Here is a 24,648-nt window from a genome sequence, read left to right as displayed (position 1 = left end):
CTTCTTTCACTATGGTTTACTGATTGTCCACTGTCACTGCTCTTCCTAGCCTAAATTTCTTCATCAGATTTAACTCTGTAAATATTTCAGGGAGATTGGATTTTTTTTCTCCCTTTGTCTTAACAAACCTGGATCAGAGCTATAAGAATCCACCATCTCTAATCGCTTTCCTTTCTTTTTATTCTCAGAAGCTAAAAAGCAATATTTTTCTTTTCTTTCTTTTTATATATAAAGTTTGGCATTTTGCTTACAGGCTTCTAAGAGGGCATAACAAATAGAAGAATGAAAAAACATATATAAGCTAGTTATATCATGCAGCTGCTCTTTTCTTCTCCACATCCCTCCTCCCAACCCATTTCTTTCTCGTCTCTCCAACAATGAACCATACTCCCAAGTCAACCCAATAAAACCAAAAAGTTAATAAAATTGCAAGAGAGGAAGAGAGACAGACACACAGACAGAAACAAGGCTCTAGATTTTAAGTTCCTTGGGGCAAATTCTGTGGCCCCAATCTTTTTGTAAAATGCCACATACACCTATAGGCTTAATAAATAATACAAAATTAAAACAGAAAATATTTGACAGATATCCCTTTAATCTGCAGCAGGCAACCAGGTAAGAAATATGTATCTTCAAAAACTTGCATCTTGAGAGAGATATTTCTAAGACAAGCATAACAAAAGAAACTAAGTGTTCAGATGGGAAGACCAAGTTTTAATCTTAACATTGTTTTGTTTTCTTTCAGTTTTAAAAAAATATTTTAAATTCTTCAATCATTCTCCTTGTTCTTGCTTTTCAAGTGCAGATTAAAAAAAAAAAGGCACATTGAAAAGGGTTTCATTTGAAGTAAACACATTTGTAAAGCTTCCCAGTGGAACTGCATCACAATTTTTGTAGCTTATACTCATTATTAAAAGTTTCTCCAATATGAAGTACTAGACTTCAGAGAGATTTCAAGAAATGCTCTCAAATACTTTTCTAGCGGTTTTAAATAGAGATCGTCACAATAGTAGCAAGGCTGAAAGTCAGAGCTACCAGCTTTCAGTCAGGTTTGTGGGGCAACTGCTTATCACAGGACTGCCAACCCCATGCATTCAAAACTCCTGAATCAGCCCTCTTATCCTGCCAAATCATGAGATTTTACAAAATAATACATTTTAATTTGCTGTCTGATTTTGGAGCCTTTAGGAGTCACACTTTCCAGATTCTCTCCACAACCATAAGGGTCAGATTTTTTTTTTTTAAATGAAAGATGAGATTCTCATGTAATCTCACACGACTCCAGGAGCTAGGGCTTCAAGAAAAACATTAAGTACCGTGAGAGCTGACAAGACTGAGGTCAGAGAAATGGAGAATCAAAAAGATATACAGTATTGGGTCTTTGAATCCATCTTCCTGTCCTGGAGGAATGTTTCTAACACCACTGCATATTGCTCACACATCACACTTTATGGTCCCAATTCAGCAATGCACTTAAACACATGCTCACCATGAAGCATGAATAAGCTGAATAGGGATGTGTAAGTACTTTGTTGAATTGAGGCCCAACAGGCCATGTTGTCCCTCTGTTCTCGTGACCAAGCAGAGATTCAGTGGGAGGCCAATCCTACAAGGCATTGAACACTGTCAACGTGCATTTTGCTTCACCATGAATTGAGGGCACTAATGCTTTGTAGAAATCATCACTAGAATGATTAACAAGGAGAGGGGTAGCAGCCACAAAGGCAAAGAAAAAACAATCTATCCCCTGGGTTTGATGCTGGTGGGCCCGACCCAGCTGACAGCTACAATATATCTATGCTGAAGTGCTTGTCCCTAAAGGCCAAGAACACGTCATCACTTCATTTTCAGGCCATCCTTCTTTACGCTGATTTAAATCTCAAATATTTATTATCATAATAGTTCAGTGGTTTGAGCACTGGCCTGCAGGGTTGTGAGTTCAATCCTTGAGGGGGGCCATTTAGGGATCTGGGGCAAAAATCTGTCTAGGGATTGGTCCTGCTTTGAGCAGGGGGTTGGACTAGATGACCTCCTGAGGTCCCTTCCAACCCTGATATTCTATGATAATGAAGAATAATGCCTATTTCACAGAGAGCACTTTTCATCTATAGATCTTAAAGAGTTTCACAATCTTTTAAAGATATTTATCCTCACAATTGCTCTGTGAGCCAAGGAAGCATTATTAGCCTCACTGTACAGATGGGAAACTGAGGCACAATGAGGCTAAGTGACTTGCCCAAGGTCACACAGGAAGTCCATTGCAGAGCAGAAAACTGAACCCACATCTCCAACATCCTCACCCAGTGCCCTAACCACTGAACCATCCTTCCTCTTAGTGTCCCCAGGCATCTTGTTTTAAATGCCAAATATTTATAAAGTATATAACATTTATGCCCTCAGAGAACCTTAAAAGCAACACTGATTTCCCTCTTAGTCTGATGCCTTTTCCTTTTTAAAACCTTACTATTGAAGTGCATTCTCTAGTCCTTATAAGCTGCTTTAAAGCTTCACTCCCCAATATAATGACTTAGGACAAGACAAGACTGCATGATTTGTAAAATGGGAAGGGGGAAATAAAGTTCTGCTCAGATCTTCTTCATATACAAGAATGGCAAGAAAAAGTAACCGGCTCAGGTCTGTCAAAGGTTACTATAAAAGTTTATTTCCTCTTCCTACGCTTAATTTGCTGCTGAGTAAAAAATAGCACATCCTTCAAGAAACAGAAATCTGCTTCCTGTTTATCAAAACCATCCCAAATTTTCTAGCTCATCTTGAACAAGTCTTCTTCCCCTTCCCTCCCAAAGATAACAAATAGGGCCCAATTCTGGAGTTCAAGTTAATGCAGAATTTGCATCACTAGTTTCATATCTTTGTGAGCCATCATCTGGCTATAGTAGTTTGTGTTATTCTGAAAAGAAATTAAAGCAATCAACTCATTCTTTTTAAAAAAAGAATCAGGACCATCTGCAGTGACTATTTTCATTGAATATGTGAAGACAGTCTTTATACAGATTTATTAAATGTGCATGAAACACTAACTCCCCCGTTGAGTGGACATCAGGTCCAAGGATACATAGGCTTAGATTTCTCCGAGAAAGACAAAAAACTGGTCCAACAGAAGATGATCTGTGTTTTAATAATTGTCTAGCAATTATCCTCAAATCTGGAAAATTTAATTTAAAATGCTTAAGGGATATAAATCTGCTAAACAGATCTCAGAAGGAGTGTTATAATAAAAAGCTTTATATGAAGAAAAGTAAATGTGGTCAGAAAAAAAGACACTTTTTTTTTTAAATCTGCAGAGGGTTATAAACAGCATCTAGCAGCTGATTTCCCATGATACGGATAGAAAAATGAAATTTAACAAAGAAAATGAACTAAATTACCAGAATTATATTAACTGATTTCACAGTTGTTCGGTTGCTTATTAACACCGAGAGTTACATAGAACTATCAGTTAATAAACAAGCCTATTAAAGCTCCTAGTACAGGAAATCAATGTATTTCTACCTAAAGGAAGTCTCACTCATGCTTTGCATCAAGATGAACCACATGTTGCTGCTTAAATTGCCATTTATTTTGTTTATATTATTGCTTCACACATCTGACTTCAAAGAGATATAGTGGTGCGTCAGAGAATGGGTCTATAACGCCACCTCATTTCCCCACCACCACACACATACACAAGACCAGTATTACAGGTAAAGGACACTCATCATTTAAGTTACAGGCATAGCAGAATGAACAGAAGGGTTACATTTATTATAATAAAAGTTGAAAAACATGGGCGGGCTGCAAAGTCATGAACAAAATACACCTCTACTTCGATATAACGCTGTCCTCGGGAGCGTTATAGGTGAAACCGCGTTACATCGAACTTGATTTGATCCGCCGGAGCGCTGCTTTACCGCATTATATCCAAATTCGTGTTATATCGGGTGGCGTTATAACGGGGTAGAGGTGTAGTAAATAAGTCTCACAGTGGGAACAGGATACCATCTCCCAGTCTGTTCTAGCCTCCCTCTCAGATTCCGCTGTATGGACAGTGTGAAGTACAAGTTATTTTTAGGGTCTGATCCAACACCCATTGAAATTAACAAGGATCTTTCCATTGACTTTGGTGAGCTTTGGATCAAGCCTTTAAAACCACAAGCAAACATGACAATGAACAAGTATTTCTCAAACAGTTCAGTGCGAACACAGGGCCCCATCCAGCAGTCCTTGCTCATGTGAGAATCCTTCTAACTGATACAGGGATGACCCCCCTGAGCAAGGGTGGTAGGGATGGGCCCTAAATGGAAAGGAAATATTAGAGACTGAAGAAACTTCTAAATACACACACTCATACACACACCAGGAAAAAATTTTAAAGCACTATCCCCAAAGTTCAGAGCTAAGGTCACATATTAGGGACTAAGCCTCACTCACCTGGACTTCAGTAGAAGCTCTTCACAGAGAGGGCCTTTGGTTATGCCTATGCTGCAGCAGCAGCACACAGATTACATATAACAGTGGATTATGCACTGTTTCAAGAATCCTAAAATACCTGGCAATGGTGCTGGAGTTAGGGGTGGTGCCACACCCCCTGGCTTGAAATAGTAATAACATACACCAAATACATGATCTCCATCAGCAAGCCCATAATAAAAATTGTTCGAGCACCCCAATACCTGGATATTGTATGGCGACACACAGAGTGACAGGCCAACTCTGTAACTTTGCACTCCCTAGTGTTGTTTTTAAACAGTGTGTGTTGCCAGAGCGATAAAATTGCAATAACAATCTTCATCCGATATAGTTTCTTTCTCAATAACGTAGTCCAATATATTTTAGATTACCGAGAGCTACTGAATAAAAGAAATTATATATACAGTACATACATCCAGAGAAACAATTATATAATACAAAGCAACAAGTAACCAAGTTACAAAGCAGCACCAGGAGAAAATTAAAAGGTAGGCCAAGGGGAATAAAATATGTTTCCTTGTGGTAAGTAAAATGAGATGGAGAGCTGATAAGGCAGAGAGATTCTGGAAACATATTTCAAAGAGCAAGTCCTTATGTCTCCTTCTACCCATGTGTACTTTGCGGGGGTCTGAGAAGGTACTTTGCAAGTTATGATATGTGCTAGATGAGGACAAAAGTATCCCTAAACCTACAAACAGGAAATTCAGAGTTAAGTCAGACTACAAAAGTTAATTTGAAACTTAGTTTGTGTTTAATATGTACTTCCCATAAACATGGGACCAGTCCAAAAATCTGCAAAGATGTGAATCCTCATAACATTTAATTAATAGGTCAGGATTTCTAAGCTTGTCAAACTGTTGCAATCCAGAATAAGTTATGATACATATTGGGAAACATAAGAAGCCTACTTTGTGCTCCCAGAAAAAAAAAGGCAACAGGCTGCATGTTTATTTTATATGATTTGAATGCCCTGCATTACTATATTAAAGACAAGTAAATATGATGGAGATCTCACTTTGTATGTAATACTGGTGGACAAAAGAATTCATCTATGGGGCTGATATTCTAGGACAGGACATTTATGCAGAGCAGGCAGCATGTTTTGCTGAGTGCTTTAAACACCCCCATGTCTCCCCTCCTCCCCTACATATACACTACACTCAGGAAGCCTCCATCATCTATCCACAGCAGATTGGTAAATATACAGTTACAAGACAGCAACATTCTGATCTTCTTCCCACAAAAACAATCTTCTATTCACTCTCTCACTTTGTGATAGTAAATTAACTTTGTGTGTGCTGGAATCAATTGTCTACCCAAGTGCCATGAATCTGAGATATCCCCTTTTACAGGTGCAGATGTTCTCTAGAGTCATACAAATGCCACTTCTCTAGATATATATTAAGACACTAAAGAGCCTTTTCTATCTACAACCATACTATATTGCAGCTCTATTTAAAAAACTCTTGTCCGTGCAAACAAATCCTTGAATTGTCCAAAATGAAAATCATTGTATCTTGCCTCTACTTCATCATTGCAATTGCTCAGGATGTATTCCCACTTTGATCGGACACAATGGAAATAGCTTTGCTAGCACAGATGACATCTGATGAGCGTGAAACCAAGTGAAGAGCAGAAAGAAAAGTAGAAAGCTCCCCATAATTTCTGTTGACAGCAACCCTGTGTATTTTCACATAACAAGTCATGGATGATGCGGAAATACATATGACAAATTTAGGGAAGAACAGGACAAACTTAGGGAAGAAAAGCGTTGTGGCACAGTTACAGGAAAGGCGGTAGTGAAATTTACTCTGTACTAAATTAGAGGAACAATGGGGCATAATACTTTGTCAGAAGAGATGGGAAAAACCAATAGTGAGGCTAGAGTCTAAGAATAAAAAGATTTCAAATTAACCCCTTTTGTAAGTTTGGAGCCTACAGCACTGGCATCATGGAGAAGTATGTGCAGAAGGCCTCTTCCCATCGAACTGAATGCTGGAAGAGGGAAATAAAAATAGTTGACATGAAGATTTTTCATCTCTTTGTTGTTTGGACTCTCACAAGGGCTGGAGCTAAGAAATAAAAAGCAGAGATTCCCCAGGGTCGACCTGGGTTATGCCCTAAAAAGACATTCAATGCGGACAGATTACCACATCTCTGTCACATTCTGAATCACAGACTGAAATTCATGTGTGCATGTATGCTTGCTTCCTTGAATCTGTAAAATAACTCATTTCTATATCCTAGTTAAAAAAACTTTAGTTAATTTATTACAGGATTGGCTACAAGCGTAGTCTTTGGTGTAAGATCTAAGGTACAAATTGATCTGGGATAAGTGGCTGGTCTCTTGGGACTGGAAGGCACCTGAATATTCTGTGATTTATGGTATATGTGACCATTTATCACTAAGTCCAGCTTGCCTGGGTGGCAAGATAGACTGGAGAGCCCAAGGTCACGGTCTGTGACTTCATGGTAAGACTGTTACAATGATCTAGAAGTTCACATTTGTTATGGGTTGGTGAAATCCAATTATAGAACATACCACCAGCTGGGGGTGTCTGCCCTGCTTTTGACAGTCTGCCCTGAGGTTGGCACTCTCCGTCGTTAGCCACTCCCGACAGCATGACAATGGGCAAGGTAATAAATACTCTTTGGCTTTCACTCAATTCTTTGCACATCTACACTCTGACAAGTTTTTCAAACACACAAGCCCTGATGGTGTAATTTTCTTCTAATGCCATGGACGGGGAGCAGCTTTTAAACCAAGGATGCATATTCCAAGGTCTCCATTCTGGATAAAGATACAGACAGAAAGGGTCAAACAAGAAGAATTACTATCTTGGGAGCTAGAGGATAAAGCATGAAGGCACAGAAATTATAATTCATTCTGAAGCAGCAGCTATTTTGACACAGACAGTTTAGAAACCAGCCTTCTGGCTCAGAATGTCTGCTCTTGTTTGTTATTGTTGTCATCAGGAACACTCAGATGTGCATTTTATTTAGTTAGTGCTCTCCAGAGTGTATTTTTAAACAGGCCTGGACAGGTAAATGGAAGTAATAAAGTTAAATGCTCCTCAAGATAGCATACAACAATCCATTAAAGATATTTGCTACTGGAGTCATGGTTAAAGAGGAACAAAAGCATTTAATACTAAATTTTGTTTGTGACTTGTCTCTGGGAGGTTGAAACATTCTCTATACTGACTAAGGAGTCCATAATCACTAGCTGCTGCTTTAATCCCCAAGTGGGAGGGGCAGAAATGTGAAGTACTTATACAATTCTTATAAATTCCGGTTTGATTCGAATAGGGAAATACATAAAAAGAAACCCCATAAATTAATCAGATTATTTCTACAGGCTGGGAAGGAAAAAGAGAGAATTATGGTTATTTCTAAATTCTACTAATATGGTGACAGGGGTTGGGAGGTATATACATAGATAGGATTAGAGAAAATCTAAAATAGTTTTCATATATAAAAGCATCATAGCTCATCTATAAGATGATGGTATCTAGAAAGGCCAAGTTAGACAAAGATTAGCCATTTAAAGTGGTCAAGTTAAATCAGGCAAAACTACCAGAGTAATACAACTCCAATCCAACTCCAACAGACAGTTCATTCACAAGGCAAAACAAACTTTGATCAGCATCCGTAGGAACTTAATGACAGAGCTGTACAAAGAATTGATTTTTTTTCCCATACAGACAGTGAAATATATATTTTTTTTAAAGTTTGTCTTGAGTCAAACACAATGTTTTGTTCAACCCGAAATAAAACATTTAGTTTCCATTTCAAGTATTTTTTTAGGTGATTTTTTTTTAAATAAAACAATGAAATTTTTAAACAAAGTCATTGCAAATTCAAAAACTGAAAATGTTTCATTTCAAAAATGTCAAAACTAAATGTTTAAATTTTTGGGGCAATTTTTCATTTATTTGATGTAACAATTTGGTGAATCCACAACAAATTTGCAAAGTGCTACAGTCGACCCAAATCTGCATTTTTCTGCAAAAAAGTTTCACCTGAAAAAAAAAATATTAATCCAGCTCTACTTAACAATAATACTTTAGCCACTAGAGGGAGCTCATATTCCTCCATAACGGCAACAGAAATATACTGAGAGTTACAAGATAAAATTAAATAAACTTGGAATACAAAATTTTCAAACCAAGTCTGCTCTGCAGTTCATGTCAAGATCTACAGTTACACAAAATTCCATGAAAATCAGAATTTATTTACTATGTCCATTCAGCAAAGAAGTAATAAGGCTTGTTCTTAAACGTTGGCTATACATATCTTCAGAGATAGGAAACTTATTAAAACATGCTGTGCACGTCATGTCAGTGAGTCAATCTGTATAAAAGATTAAACATCACCACCACAAGGCATGTTCCTTTACAGCAATATTCCATATTCTGGCCCTGTAAAAAAGAGTATTACTTTTCTAGCCAGACAACCAGAACACTCCAGAAGAGCCTTTTGCCCCTTAACTATTTCAGTGTCTTGACCTACCCCCTCATCATTATTTGAAGCTCTGTCCCAAACAATGCAACACGACAGGACTCCCTTCAATTTTTATTACAATATATATCCTAAAACACTCATGAAACAGGGCCTAGAGCTAAAATGCCTTAGACCTCCATCAATGTGCCTTAGTGCTGTCTCTCCAGCCTCTGGATTCAGGTAAAGCACCTTCCTTTCTGGTTGCATTAGTGGATCAGCTGGATGGGCCTATCTGGGACAGGAGTTTTTCAGTGTTAGTGTGGGAGAGGTAGGAAATCTTGTGGAATTGAGAACATTCTGTTAACATGGCATCTCAAAGGGGCAACTCAGAAAAAAAAATGAAGTTATGTTTTTGGTTCATTCTCCAATTACTGAATGACTTTACCGGTATAACTGGAAATCCTCTTCTGTAAAGACTTCTTGGATTTTATCCCCAAAGTATCTACAAAAACAAGAGAGAGTCTAAGAAGAGGGATTAGAAACCCGATTGTTTGACATTACCAGTCTGCATTTTCTCACCTCCCTTCCATGCTTCATCTTTTCCACAAATAATCAATAACTTAAACTTGATACAAAACCCCCCAAACCTTCCCACTGTTTGAATGTAATGATTAAAGAGATGCACAGCTCCCAAAGTGTTGTTCTAAGATGTTACTAAAATAATAAGAGACCCAAACTCAATAAATATTGATAGGATTTACCAGGCAAAGAAAATATCCTTTAAAATAAGAATATGGATTTCCCCCTTTTAAAAGGTTGGTGCAAAACCCTGTGTTTCTTCTACTATTGATATAGCTATGGACTTTGAACTGCACAAAAGTCATTTGTTATCCAGTATTACACAAAGGTAAATCTTACAACTGAAATTACTAATAGCTTCCTAAGAGCCCAGTTCAATAACAATTATGTCAGATTTGGTGCCACACAAGCTTTCACGGGGTTCAAGAAACTACTGACAATCTATCAAATCCCTAATACATGAGTCCTTATGCACTGTGAGAAGGTAGAACACTCAAGCTGTAGGAGGCTAAAGGAGAGAGAGTAAATCATTGTCCCACTTTACCTGTACAGATTAACAAAATGTTTCCCCACTGAAAGCGCTCCAGAATGCAAATCCAATATTGAAGCCTGGGAAAGGAGACAGAAGTAAAAGGGTGGAAAAAAACAAACTGATAAGCATGGAAAAGCTTGTCATTATTTTAAATCTTCTTTCTAACAAACTACTCTAATTGAATGCTGTTTCCCTCACTCTTCAAACAGAATTATTTGTTCCTCAACAGTCAGATTGATACACAATGTTAACAGCTATTCTCTTGTAGGTCTTTCTAAGGCTCCTATCACTTTGGTATCTAAATGAAAAAGAAGGCACTGGATTGGGACTCTAGAGATTTGAGTTCAAACCTGGTCTTGCCACAGACGTCTTGCATGATCTTGGGCGATTTGCCCAAGTCTCTCTGTGCCTCAAACCCTCCTCTTACTCACAGTGGCATTGAGAATATGAATTCATTAATGTTTGTGAGGCACTCAGATATCAGTGATATGGGCCATAAGTACCTAGATAGAGAAGCATTGGTACCTATCCTCTCCATACCTTTTCTTCAGTTAAACCTTTTCTTTTCCCTCCCCCCAAAACAGCAGCAAATTTTATTTCCCAGGAGCCTATCCTGTGCCTTACTCACATTGATAATATTGTAAAATTAAACAAAGAAAGTATGTTTAAGACAGCAGTTATTGATGTGACACCAAAAAGCTAAATCCTCCTAGAGCCAATGGTAACTATTGCATTTCTAACATTTTAGTTATTAAAAATGAAGATCTAGAAGGTAACTACAATTTTTCTCCCCAATCCTGAAAATTCAATCTATTTCCTCAGTCTGAGTTAAGCCATCAGAAACTCAAAACAGATGATGCAGTCTCATCAACTGTTGCCATTCCACTAGTATCTCAGGAAAATTTTAAACAGCAGCTTCTAAAGTTAGACATTTTTAAATCAGCAGGTCCAGATAATTTGCACCCAAGAGTTTTAAAAGAGGTAGCTGAGGCACTCACAGACCATTAATGTTGATTTTCAAGAAGTCTTGGAGAACCGGGGAAGTTCTAGAAGACTGAAAGAAGCCAATGTTGTGCCAATATTTAAAAAGGGTAAATGGGATGACCCAGATAATTACAAGCCTGTCAGTCTGACATCAATCCCAGACAAAGTAATGGGGCAGCTGACATGGTTCTCGATTAATAAAGAATTAAAAAAGAGTAACATAATTAATGCCATTCAACATGGGTTTATAGAAAATAGTATCAAGTTAGTTTGACAGGATCTATTTTTTTGTTTGAGACTACAAGTTTGGTTGATAAATATTAATGGTGATGTCATTTATTCAGACTTCTGAAAGGTACCTGACTTGGAACCACATGACATTTTGATTAAAAAACAGAATGATATAAAATTAACATGGCACACATTAAATGGATTAAAAGATGACTAACTGGTAAGTCGCAAAATGTAATTATAAACAAGGAATCACCATTTAATGGCTATATTTCTAGTAGGGTCCTGGCAGGGATCGGTTCTTGGCCTTACACTATTTAGTATTTTTATCAATGACCTGGAAGAAAAATTCATCACTGATAACAGTTGCAGATGACATAAAAATTGGGGGAGTGGTAAATACTGAAGAGGACAGGTCACTGATGCAGCTTGATCTAGGTCACTTGTTAAAACAGGCACAAGTAAACAATGTGCGTTTTAATATGGCTAAATATAAATGTACACGTCTAAGAACGAAGAATGTAGGACACACTTACTAGATGGGGGACTCTATCCTGGGAAGCAGTGACTGAAAAAAGATTTGCAAGTCATGGTGGATAATCAGCTGAACACAAGTTACCAGTGTGATGCTGTGGCCAAGAGGACTAATGTAATCCTAGGATTCATAAACCAAGAAATCTCGAGTAGCAGTAGAGAGGTTATTTTACCTCTATATTTGATACTGGTGTAACCAGTGCTGGAATAGTGTGTCCAGTTCTGGTGCCCACAATTCAAGAAGGATGTTAATAAATTGGAGAGAGTTCAGCAAAGAGCCATGAGAATGATTAAAGGATTAAAAAAGATGCCTCATAATGCTAGGCTCAAAGAGCTTGATCTATTTAAGCTTAAAGAGAAATGTAAAGGATGACTTGAACAGTCTATAGGTATATGAGGAATAAAATATCTGATAATGGACTCTTCAGTCTAGCAGAGAAAGATATTATACTATCCAATGGCTGGGAGCTAAAGCTAGACAAAAATCGAACCTGAAATAAGATTTAAATTTTTAACAGTGAGGATAATTAACCATTGGAACAACTTATCAAGGATCATTGTGGATTCTCCACTGGCAATTTTAAAATCAAGATTTACGTCTAAATCAGAATACATTTAGCTGAACCTGATTTAAAAACTGACTCAACTAATGTAATTTTCAGTGTAGGCAGGGGTCCAACTGGCAAGAGACAGTTAAATGAGATGACATCCTTTGAGGTGTACATTCTTAAATATTCTCACCATGGAATCCTGCCCTTCTCAAAGTGATACATACATAGCCTCTTTGCTACCTGTTTGACAGGACCTGTGATCACTCAAGTTGTTTGGATAGGTCACAGGCAATGATAGTTTTTGGGAGAGGGATAGCTCAGTGGTTTGAGCACCGGCCTGCTAAACCCAGGGTTGTGAGTTCAATCCTTGAGGGGGCCCTATAGGGAACTGGGGTAAAAATCTGTTTGGGGATTGGTCCTGCTTTGAGCAGGGGATTGGACTAGATGACCTCCTAAGGTCCCTTCCAACCCTAATATTCTATGATCATACCACTAGGTGATCTGTCCATACACAATGCAAACTCCATCTTTCCAGCAGGATGTGTTCTAGTGCTCTCATGGCCCATCTTCATTAGGCAAGAGTCCACATTTTTATCTTTACATGTTATTTGAAGTACAAAGATGCCATACATAGATGACTGGGCTATCTAGTGGCAGCACAGGATATGGATACACAAGACTGCTGACCAGTCTAAGCTAACAATGCAGCTGCAGGCTCACCTCCAGCCTCATGGCAAGGTTTTTCACTCACCATTCCTCTAAGACCATGCTTGGCAAGGACATCGCAAGTAGCCACATGCAGCCTCTTAGCCAGAAAGTGTTGCTGCAACCAGGAGGCTTTGAATGCTCGGGGTTGAAATAGGGGAATCTCAATGGATTCTGCTTCAGCCCCCACAATGAGGAAATATCCCTCTTCCCCCATCCATCCATGTGTTTTAATCAGTCTTTTAAAGTGCATACATTATCAAGTTATTAAAATGGACACGGCCTGGAGTGCGCAGATCCCTCCAACCTTGTAGCCCCCCCAAAAGCATTTAGAAGACTAATGTAGACAAGTCATCCTACCAGGGCCGGCTCTACATATTCGGCCGCCCCAAGCAGTCATGCGCGGGAGACGCCCCGGAGCCCCGGGAGCAGCAGACCTCCCGCTGGCTTGACTGGTGCAGGTCCGCTAGTCGCGCGGCTCGGCTGGACCTCCCGCAGCTGCGGACAGTTGGCTGGGCCGGCGGCGCCGGTTGAGCTGCCGCAGTCATGCCTGCGGGAGGTCCAGCCGAGCCGCGCGACCAGCGAACCGTCCGCAGTCATGCCTGCGGCAGGTCCGGTCGTCCCGGGGCTCCGGTGGACCTCCCGCAGGCATGACTGCGGCAGGTCCACCGGCCCAATCTGCCGCCCCTGACGACAACTGCCGCCCCACGCACGTGCTTGTCGCGCTGGGGTCTGGAGCCGGCCCTGCATCTTACATCAAAAGTCAGCCAAGGAAAGCTCCTGCAATAAGCTTTATTCAAACTTCAGTGTAAAAGTCTTATTTAAGACCTCAACTTCTGTGCAACAATCTAAGGTACAGCCATAATTGTGGAGTTGCTACAGAAGCTCTGTAATGGTTGTAAGCATTTTTATAGACAAAACCAGGAAATTTTATAACCAGGAATGGCAGGACACACAGCTGAATAAGTAGGTTTAATTTTAAAATCTCCTTTGCTTCTCAACTTCAATTTACCTTAAGCATTCATTCAAAATATCAATTTTCTTCTTGCTTCCTGAAGCAGCATGGGCTTGCAGCAATGCAGGGGATCCAAAACGATCAGTCCCACTAATGAAAAGGCAGCGGATGGGTTCCCAAAAAATGAAAGATATCCATAGCTGGGAAGATAATGGCTGCAATATGAAGCCTGGAAAGGCAGATGGAGGAGACTGAAAAGAAGCAGGGAAGGGAATGAATAGCCCTCAGCACTGCCTTAGAGAGGGAAAGGAGACTGAATGCCAGAGGTATATAAGGGCTCAATTATACATATACACAGGGCTTCTATTTGTTCAGTTGTTGTCCTGAAAAGAAGCTGAATCACAGCTATTTTCGCATAAAGCCATCTGAGAACATTAGGCGCTTATTGGCCTTTCAGTACCATTTTCTACACTTGGGAAGTTAGCTTGGAGGAAGACTGTGGCAACACTACACCCAAACAAATCTCAGCGCTCTGATCCAGATACGTCACACCTCACTTCAGCTCAACACACCCAGCATGAATGCCTTGATAAAGCTTGTACAGAGATGGCAGGACGACTGCTAACACTTTCCATCCACCTTTTAAGAGTGATTATAATAGAACAATTTCCCTCATGCCATTGCACAGAATTCCTGCTAGGAAGATTCTGGACTTCCCTTAAAAGAATGAAGCACAAATATAAACATCGTCACATCCCCAAGCCTTGTTAGTGGTTTCTTTGTCTATCATCCTCATATTGGGGAGACAACACTGAACTGGGATTTGCAGGTGCTCAGCAACACTGATGACAAAAGAAACTCACTCCTCACTTTAAAGCAGTGACAAAAGGGACATCTGACCCTTGCTTTGAACACTGTCTGCTAAACAGATGTCAACAAATAAATATCTGTCCTCTGCCTCAGCAACTCAGCTTTCTCCCCACACACACAAACCTTTTATCCCCCTTTGACAAATGGTTATTTAAAAGTGGTTATCTGAAGGGAAGCTGCATGGACACAAGCTGCCCAAGAGGAAAAATAAAACAAAACAGACTCCTGATTTTAGGTGGAAAGGTTGGTATTGCTCAGAACCTGCCTGATTTTCCATATCTCTTCCACATCAACACTCCTGTGCTTGTGTGTGAAAAGTAATATCAGTTCTACAACCGCCAACTCTTTCTCAGCAGAACCAGACATTACCAGGCCCAACTGTATGTAGTCGTGCTCAGTTCTCAAAACAAATTCCACATTTCAACCTCCACCTCAATTTGAATCTTGAAAGAAGAGGTGCAAGAGATGAAGTGTTCATCCACTGTGCTGCCTAGGCCTTTTGCAGATTAGGTTAATCAGGTACAATGCACACGAAGTCTAACTCATGTGGAAGTTCCCAGTCAGATTCCAGAGAACACAGGTTACCATAGTTAAACTAATATTTTGCCATGGTATCGATGCACCTTTGCATCGGATACAGATTTAATGCTTCTTGCTGATTAGACAGGGTCAAATCTTCATGTCATGAAAATCTTGCTTTGTTCCTTTAATCCTGCTACAATTCTGCAAGCTTTATAAGATGACTCATACCCTAACTGCTATGGCTGGGCTTTAATTCCTGCCAAAGGAAAGAAATAAGGTTCAAATGGTTCCTTGGAGGAATCTTAGAAACTGTACTAACAGCACTTTGTTGTGAGACACCTTTGGTCAGGGACGCAAGGTAGCAGAAAGGCCAAGATGGGTTGTGAAAGGTGTAGGCAGACAGGTATCAAGAAGAGCCGATTTTAGCGCTTACAGAGAATTAAGGAAAAATGAGGAGTCCTTGTGGCACCTTAGAGACTAACAAATTTATCTGGGCATAAGCTTTTGTGGGTTAAAACTCACTTCATCAGATGCATTAAGTGAAAAGCACTTGGGTTTTAGCCCACGAAAGCTTATGCCCGAACAAATTTGTTAGTCTCTAAGGTGCCACAAGGACTCCTCGTTGTTTTTGCTGATACAGACTAGCACGGCTACCACTCTGAAATCTGTCACCATGCAAGGCAGAGAATTAAGAAGCACCTCACAGGTGATCAGTTCAGCTTTCAGAGCTAGAAAAAGGGCTGGTAGAGTCTGCTTGAGCAGACAAGCCAGGGAAACAACAGTGAGCCAGCAGTGAAAGAATCCAATTCTCTCTGATCAACAAGGGGAAGGAATAGTCCAGGCAACAGCAGGAAATAGCTGGGCGGGACATCAAGCGACGTGGAAGATGCACATTGCCAAAAGAGATGTGGCAGCTACTTACAAAGGGGTAGTAAGATGCTTAATATACGGGAAGAACCAATTTGTGACCTGCAGGCAACGTAAGGGACAAGAAATGGGGAAAAGTAGTGTTATAGGGTGCAGAGGACCTGCCCCATCCCTGGGAAATAAAGAGGTAACAGCAATTCAGGGGTTATACAGATACTCCAGGGCCATGAACCAGGAACAGGATGGGAGATACTGCATGGGAGAAAGCTGTTATTCGCCCAGGCAAGAAACCCTGAGCTGAGGAATGTGTGGGCGCTTGTTACCTCTTTCTGTGACCAAGAGGTACAGTTTTCCCTGCAAAAAGGGGATCTGAACAGCTGACCCTGTGGGTTTTGTGCTAAACAAGGAGTAACAGAGAGGCGACTATGGGAGGAGGAAAAGAGACTGCTCTCTGGCGTTTCTACACAAATGCCAATAGCACCAGTAATCAACGGGATGAGTTCAATTTACATTGGAGAGAAGTCATGAGAACAGTAATTACAGGGCCATGAAGGAATGAATCACAACTGGAACATTAAACACAAGTAGGAACACAGTGTAAGGGAAGCATAGAAAAGCAAAGGTCACTGTCTTTGTAGAGAAGCAACTAAAAACTAAATGAAGGCAAGTGGCAATCATACCAACGAGAATGACAATAAAATAAAAGAATGATGAGTATAGCTATTTGAGCATCAGTCTGTAGAGAGATTAATCATGGTTCAGAAGCAGCACATAAGTGGGTGAGGTTCTCTGGTCTGTGTCGTGCAGGAGGTCAGGCAAAATTATCGTAATTGTCCCTGCCAGCCTTAAAATCTATGAATATTTATCCATGAATCATTACTGAAGGAGACAGGAGAAAAAGCTTAGCACCTTAACTTGGTGACTTCAGCAATTCAGAAGTTTGCTGGGAATTTCCTAACGTGTGAGAGTGGAAAAGTCAAGGAGAAAATAGTGTCTTACGCTTAAAATTTGTCAACAGAGGGGAAAAGAATAACAGACATAAAGGGAGGAGAAACTGACAGGCCAGAGAACACCAGTTCTTTGAGTTTAGTACATTAAGTCATGATATCGTGTCCAGCCAAAAAAATACCCTGAACCTCAGTGACTCCTAAACTAAAAGACATGGCAGGCAAGATCCGGTGTGTCTAGCTGTGAAAAAACAATGAAAGGGTATAGAAAGTTAAGAGAGCTGGAATAGAGTCTACATCTTAATAGGAAGCAACTCAAATCAGGAGGACAATTGCAAACTGTGGAGAGATCAGTTTGGCTAAAAAGAGGTCTACAAAATTAAAAGGGAGGAAAAGGATTTATATGAAAGATTTGAAAGATTTAAAAGTTAACAACTATCCAAAGAAAAATATGTGCAACTGGACAGAGAGTCATCCAACACACTTTATAAGCCCTAAGAAAATTTAAGAAGCAGGCTAATTCAAATCCAGTTCAACATGTGTGCAGTTTTTTTGGTAGGCGGAAAGAACAGCTAGATGAAATAAAATGTAAAGAAGTCTCTAAACCATCAGGAAAAGAGCGGAGGATGAAAGGCTCTAATGAGATAAGACACTTTTGTCTCGACATCACCAACATCAGACACAACACATCATAATCTGGCCTAACAGCTGAGAGCTTTTTGACTAATGGTGTGGGAAATGCAAGCACAAGCATTAAATGAGATGGAGCAAAAAAAGACAAGGCAACAGTAGAGGAAAAAATGCATAAGAGAAAGTGAGAGTTAAAGAACTTGTGTCCAAAGGCCTCCCCTCTACTGACATGAAAGAGGATGGAGTAAAGCTTCAGCAAGCATCATGAAGGCAGATGACCCAAAATCTCAGTCCACTGGGGAAAAAAATAAGTCTGTGGTGAAAATAAATAAGACTGCATTTCAGTGGAGCTCTCTGGGTTAAGGGACCAGTGTGAGGATCATGTGTCCTAGGATCAGGCCTGCAGTCAGGAGACCAGAAAACCCAAACCCAAAGGAAGATGGGGGCTGAGGACTCTGAGAACCCCAGAGGTTAGGAATAAAATCACTCTATGGCAGGACAATGAGGGCACCAACTTAATGCAATTCTTTGCAAACCATTCACTAAAGCTAGCAGCACTTGGATAAGGGACATTTACCCTTGCTTCTTTCAAGTGAAGCAATCTGTTACCAATTTGCTGGAAAGCAAGAGCCGCCCCAGCATTCAACGTCTGAAGCAGCCCACAGCCAAACAGTTTCTCTAATGGCTGCCAATCAAGACATGATTTCACATACTGCAATTATCCTTTATGCTGAGAAGAGTCCCTTGTCCTCAGATAAATCAGTAATCCAATTAATGCTCCCTTAGCCAATTCAAAGGGAATATATGTACCTAACGCTATTTAAAACTGTGCCCAATTCAATTGTTACATCAACATAAAATACAGATCCACAACACAATGATAGCTGATACAGTAATGAAAGAATGACTAGCTTTAAACGAGCAGAGTTGGCATTCATTGATAATGAACTCAATGTTCTGTTCCCTGCAGAGTCAATAATAAAATACTTCCTCAAAATGCGGTGCTGTGAGGATGATTGTACAGTGCTTGGAACATGTAATATGCTATATAAATGCTAAGTGTTGTTACTATAGCATAAGTGGGAATATTTATGTAAAATGCAAGAGGTTCAGTGGGATGCCCCATCATCTACTGTTCTGTGAATTATTTTCAAAGCCCTCAGATCCTTCCTTTCACCTAATTATTATTTTTTTTTTTTTTACAAAAAGGGACAAAGGAGGAACTAGGAAATAATTCCACGTGTGGGATCCTGGGCACAATATAAAGCTAGATCTACAGCTGACGTGAAGGCTGCCTTCTTCCGAAAGACAATCCAAATACCATTTCTATTTCTACCTAAACTTAGTACCAAAGAAAGCAACATATTTTGTGGGATGATGACAAAACAAAGCAGCTACTGACTCCACAATATATCTCAATCTGGTTCAAATATAATCTAGAAAAATTTAGGATGATAGCTCATACCTACAAGGAGTCCCTGACTTCCTTGTTTTAGCATCTTTATTTAACGTTCAGACACATTCTATGAGACATCAATGTGTTACTGTAGGTGATGCCAGATACTTTTACATCCTCTGCCATAAACTAGTGTACATACTGTATTTAAATACAGAACAAGGTTAGTGTATGTTCCAAGATGTGATGGAGAGGTTGGAATAGATTGGAACTGAGAAACCCCCCCAGGACATTACATTCAATTCCACAGTTGCATTAATTTATTCTACTGCCACAAAACCCATCTTCCTTTCCATGCCCTCCATCCCCAAAACAGCCAGCTATGGATCAAATTTGAAAATACTCATTGGGAAACATTTGTTGATCATTATTTTTTATCTTGATTTGGACAACAGGTTTTTCATTATGCTCTCCAAATGGCCCAGCTCCACTCCCCAGGCTTTGGCTCCCAGCGCAGAACCTCCTTCCCTCCCAAGTGCACCATGGAATAAGGAAGTTTGTGGCCATCTTATTTCCCCAAGCCTCAGCTACTGCACTCTTTTCCAGGCTGCCTAGCTCATCAGCCCACATTTCTGTCTACCCCATTCCCTAGCAACAAGCTGGATTCCATCTCTCTCCCACACCCCCAATACTTTGCTACCTGGCTTCACAAAACAGCATCAGACACATGGACTGTAAATCCAATTAAATCTGCAGAACAAGAGACAGCTACATTCAGTTCCCAGCAGGGCAGGGAGACAGCTATAGCATATGTTTTGGTTCATATTTGAGGTTCTTTCTGCAACCACAAGGTCTAGAAATGATTTCATATTTTAATGAAAGCTGAGATTCTAGAGCACAATTCTGCAGCAATGGGGTGAATTCCACAACTGCTAAATTGTGGGATACACAGGACCCTGAATAAGATGTTTCCTATCCTTTGTTACATGCTTTGGTAAGCAGTGAAATAATTAAGGATGTTGTCTTTTAAATTAGCATTGCTGCTATCGGAGTTAGAACCCATTGAAATGGAGCAGTTCACACCTGAGAGTTTTTTTTCAGGTCTCTGAAAAGTTGGGAAGGCATCTCTGAATTGGTTACACTCAGCTTGTGTTTTCAAGGTTTTCTTCGCAACCATAAACTGGAGACTTATGGAGGAGGGTTAAAAATGAAAGCTGAGACTTTAGAGGACAAGTGAGAGGCCTGTTCACATTCCCTTAGACAGTTCTTTGCACTCCACCCACAGGGTTACACTGACACTTGGGGAAATTGGCTTTAAAGCAAGAACCTGGTCTCTCGTGACCAAATCATTCCATCTTTACTCAAGCAAAACTCCCAATAATTTCAATGGGGACTTTGCTAAAGTAAGGACTACTGGGGTTTTTGCCATTAGAGAAAAATAAAATTTGTGTGGCAAAGGTTAGTAGATTGGAACTGTATGATTGAATCACATTACATAGAAACAGACATCCAACAGTGCACCTACTCATAAAGCGGGCGGACAGAAATGGGATTCAGGAGGAAAACAAATATTACACCAAACTTTTCCTTGCTTTGACTAAAACAAGACAAAATGAAGTCACTTATTCAGTAGTTAATCAAACTATTAATTTTGTAGCTGCAGCTATATTTCTACACTGCAATGGACAAATCCATAGATTTGAGACCGACATGGTGATCTGAGTGCTTATGTAACTCACCCACATACACACACACCTCCTTGGGTGTGGTGTTTTGCCCCATCTAGTGGCACCGAGACCACTTAGAGAGAGAGTTAAACAAGTCTGTTCTACAGCTTTAACTAAGAGTCAGTTGGTTTTTAGCTCATGCAGTAGAGGCTCATGCACTAAGCTCCAGAGGTCCCCAGTTTGATCCTGCCCGCCGACGATCAGAGTCTGTCGGCATTACACTTAAAGTCTGCCTGAAAATAAAGGAATATAGCTATGGTAAACATGTCTTGCATTTCCACAGGTTTTATATGTCACTCCACCTGTGCAAGGATTGCAGCTGGAGAGTTGTGGCACTTGGTTAGTGAGAGAAAATAACGGGAACGTAAACTGGGATTACAAACAGCTGAAAAAAAGTCAGGAAAAATAAAGGCTACAACATCAAAAAGTAGCATCAACTGCAGGAAAAAGCAAATGGTATTATTAGTCTGAGTAAATGAAGGCTTTATTTAAAATTTAACATTTAACTCCTTCCCCTCCTAACTTCTCTTCTACCCTTCCAATGTGTATTGCCAAAAAACATCAGCCTTCGTCCATTTCTGCAGAGGCAAGTCACAATCTACTTTCTCCAAACCTGGGGGACAGAGAACTCTTCCCAGATGAGTGGTTGTTCTCCATGGGGTTTTGGGGCAGTGCTCATTAAAGAGCTACTATACTGAGGCCTCCTTGGAAGAGACTTGAACCCTTGATTTATAAACATCTTTTGTTTCTGTGTCTCATTTCCCTCATTCCTTACTGACAAGGATATGTGCATGAAAATGAGAAAAAAAATTCTCAAATTTCTATCAACTCCTTGTTCATTTCCTTTCTAGTCCTAATTCAGCAGAAGATTAAAGCAGGTGCTTAACTTTAAGTATGCAAGTAGTCATACCAGGCTTTAACAATCACGTCATCTTCTACCACAAACTGGGATGTCACAGATTACCAATATAGGTGGGGAATAAGCAGCCAACTCTTCAGAACTAAAGACTCTATTCCTCACACAAATATGCTGGGAATAAAGAGTGAGGGAAGGTACATCAAAGGAAGATAATTGTTTTTAAACAGAATGTTTTTCAAAGGTCTTCTTGAGGCACCAAATATGTTTCATGTTACCCCAAAACTGATCTCTAAGGGGTTTCCACAGTTTATTTTAGAGGCACAGTTTTGAAGAACCAGGAGTCAGAGGTCAATGCACCATTGCTGTAGTTAATAGCATCCATGTCCATAGCACAATATCATGCACCAGACTGCAGAGTACAGCACGGGTGTTATATGTACAAACTGAACAACAGGGAATGAGTAAGTTCTAATGCAAATGCCATGATCTCTACTACTGAGGAAGATCAACATCTCCATAAGGAGATCTTGCCAAATCAGGGTTGCCAGAGGAATTATCCATCCTACTTCCTCCCCTTGCCCCCTCCCAAAAATGCATTTAAAACCTGAAAATCTTGCCTTGACAACAGAAGAATGTAAAAGGTAACAGGACGCTGCTCACCCCTCCATCAGATCCTCCCAAGGACAGTCCCCTCTCCGCTATTCTGCAGGTGAAATAACAGTCTCACATCAGAACTACAGCCAGACCTCTTTGTCCTTAACAACACAATTTACAATGTACAGCTGTCGGGTAAATATTAGCCAACACAACACACGTAATGAGCATTAGTGAAGAGAGTTGTCATTGGCTTGAAATCCTTATGATCTTGCCGTTACGAGTCACAAGCAGGCAAATAAACCCATGATACCAAGAAGGGTAGAGCATTTGCTTGCAAGAAAGCGGCTGCAATGTGGGGCATTCTCAGTCCTCTTGTGGGAATCCCAAAGGCGCTTTAAAAAAAAAAAAAATCCCTGGCTTCCAAAGATATCCTGCCAAACAGGACTAATGTGAAGAGGCCTACTTTTCGATTCTAAGGGCAATAATAGAAAATCTCTACATTATACTGGAGTATCAAAAAAAAGACCAGAATTTGAAAGGGATGGACTCTTGAGTTAGCTGGTGAACAAGCCATTACAACATCTGTGAGGACTGGGATCTATACCAGTCGTGCATCAGCAGGGGGCTAGGAGACTTAAGGCTATGTCTACACTACAGACCTGAGAGTGGTACAGCTGTACTGCTACAGCTGTGCCGCTGTAAAGTCTCGCATGTAGCCACTCTATGCTTGCGGGAGAGAGATCTCATTGCCGGCATAGTTAAACCACCCGCAACAAGCAGCAGTAGCTATGTCAGCAGGAAAGCATCTCCCGCCAACATAGCGCTGTCCGCATTGGCACTTCTGTCGGTGAAACTTACGTCAGATGCGGGGGTGTTTTTTTCACACCCCGAGCAACAAAAGTTTTACTGACAAAAGTGCTAGTGTAGACATAGCCTCAGAAGCAGTGTTCTCAGTCAACCCACAGTTTACAATACAGACCACATCACTCAGGCAGCCCCTAGTGTTTGGTTACTGAAAACAACTGGTATTCAATTAGACTGTTCATCTGCCCAGCTGTGTCAAGTTCAAGCATCTCTTAGCACTTGACCACAGCACCACACACTGGAGTCACAGAGGAAGCCATCTGCCTTACTGCATTTTGTTAGCTCTAGCTCATAGCTCACAGCAGCTCATAGCTACTACTGTACTATGCACAGAAAGGAGATAGGGTTACAAAAAATGGGGGAAAGTCTGACCGGGAACAATGGAGCAAATGAAAATCCCTAATTCAATCCAGGACAATACCATATTTCCTTCTATTGGGGCATGAGTCTTCCTCCCCAACCGCCAGTGAATAAGACAGAGTGTCCCAGATGACTAGAGCAGTCAGTTGCAAAATAGAAAAAGACTTTGGGAAAGATTTTAACACTCTGAACTGTTAGCCTTAGTCCTCAGCTAATGACCTTTGCACCAATGACATGGTGTAAACACTTTCAATGTAATCCCACTTGCCTCTAGTCCAATGCTACTAAGGTGATTTTTTTAAGGCTAAAAGAAAAATTACCTACGGATTCTTTCAGCTTCCTCCCTGGTGATTACTGCGTCTGTTATGCCTCTTCCACACTTTCTAGGAGTGCACCCTGGAGATGGACGATAAAAAGCAAAGACTACATTACAAAGAAGCACACACTGAATCTCAATATCCCACCTCCCAGTTTCCCAAGTTTTGTTCTCCTTGAAAGGAAAATTGACAGGTTAAAAATGATATTTTGGATTTCTTGACCTGATTACTACCACCTTAGATCGTTAAAACTAAAACGAATCCAAATTTACATTTCATTTTGAGTCCCAGTTCTCATACATGAGCAAGATATTTGGGTTAAACACAATGCAATGGAATGCCATGCTTTTAAAAATAAACTATTACAATTAACATGAAAACAATTCCTGGAAACATTTATTTTGCTCCTAGGTTTCTGTAAAAATAAGCTTGTTAAAAATAAAAATAAAGGCTTACATGCTAACCTATGTCCCTTTGATAATCTATCAAAATAAAGAGACTCAGTGCAGCCTGAGATTAATGCCAGAGAAGTTAGCCTTTGTTTAGAATGGTATCATGTGTCAGGTATGACTATATCAGAGACACTGTACTTCATTCCTGTACGTATGAAATAGGAAGTGGGAAACATAATGACCTCTCACTTCTTCCCAAGGGCAGAATTAAAGAAGGCAAAGATTCCTGCTTGTATAATGGTCCTTGGAATGCAGAAAG

General features: G+C 40.2%; 1 protein-coding gene across 4 annotated transcripts in view; it reads right to left on the bottom strand.

The window, feature by feature from the left end:
- Positions 1-24,648, bottom strand: part of OGFOD3 (2-oxoglutarate and iron dependent oxygenase domain containing 3) — an 81,603-nt gene that overhangs the window by 44,485 nt on the left and 12,470 nt on the right. For all 4 annotated transcript variants that reach the window (XM_044981793.1, XM_044981790.1, XM_044981792.1 and 1 more), the window contains 4 exons: positions 23,941-24,016; positions 22,460-22,502; positions 10,034-10,098; positions 9,356-9,412 (listed from right to left, as the gene is read on the bottom strand). In XM_044981793.1, the coding sequence (XP_044837728.1) occupies positions 9,356-9,412; positions 10,034-10,098; positions 22,460-22,502; positions 23,941-24,016 (241 nt within the window). The remainder of the gene's footprint in view (positions 1-9,355; positions 9,413-10,033; positions 10,099-22,459; positions 22,503-23,940; positions 24,017-24,648) is intronic.

This window comes from Mauremys mutica, chromosome 12 (assembly GCF_020497125.1).
Source record: "Mauremys mutica isolate MM-2020 ecotype Southern chromosome 12, ASM2049712v1, whole genome shotgun sequence".
In the NCBI taxonomy this organism is placed as follows: Eukaryota; Metazoa; Chordata; order Testudines; family Geoemydidae; genus Mauremys; species Mauremys mutica.
Note: the sequence above shows the minus strand (reverse complement) of the source record. Positions and strands in the feature narration are given on the sequence as shown.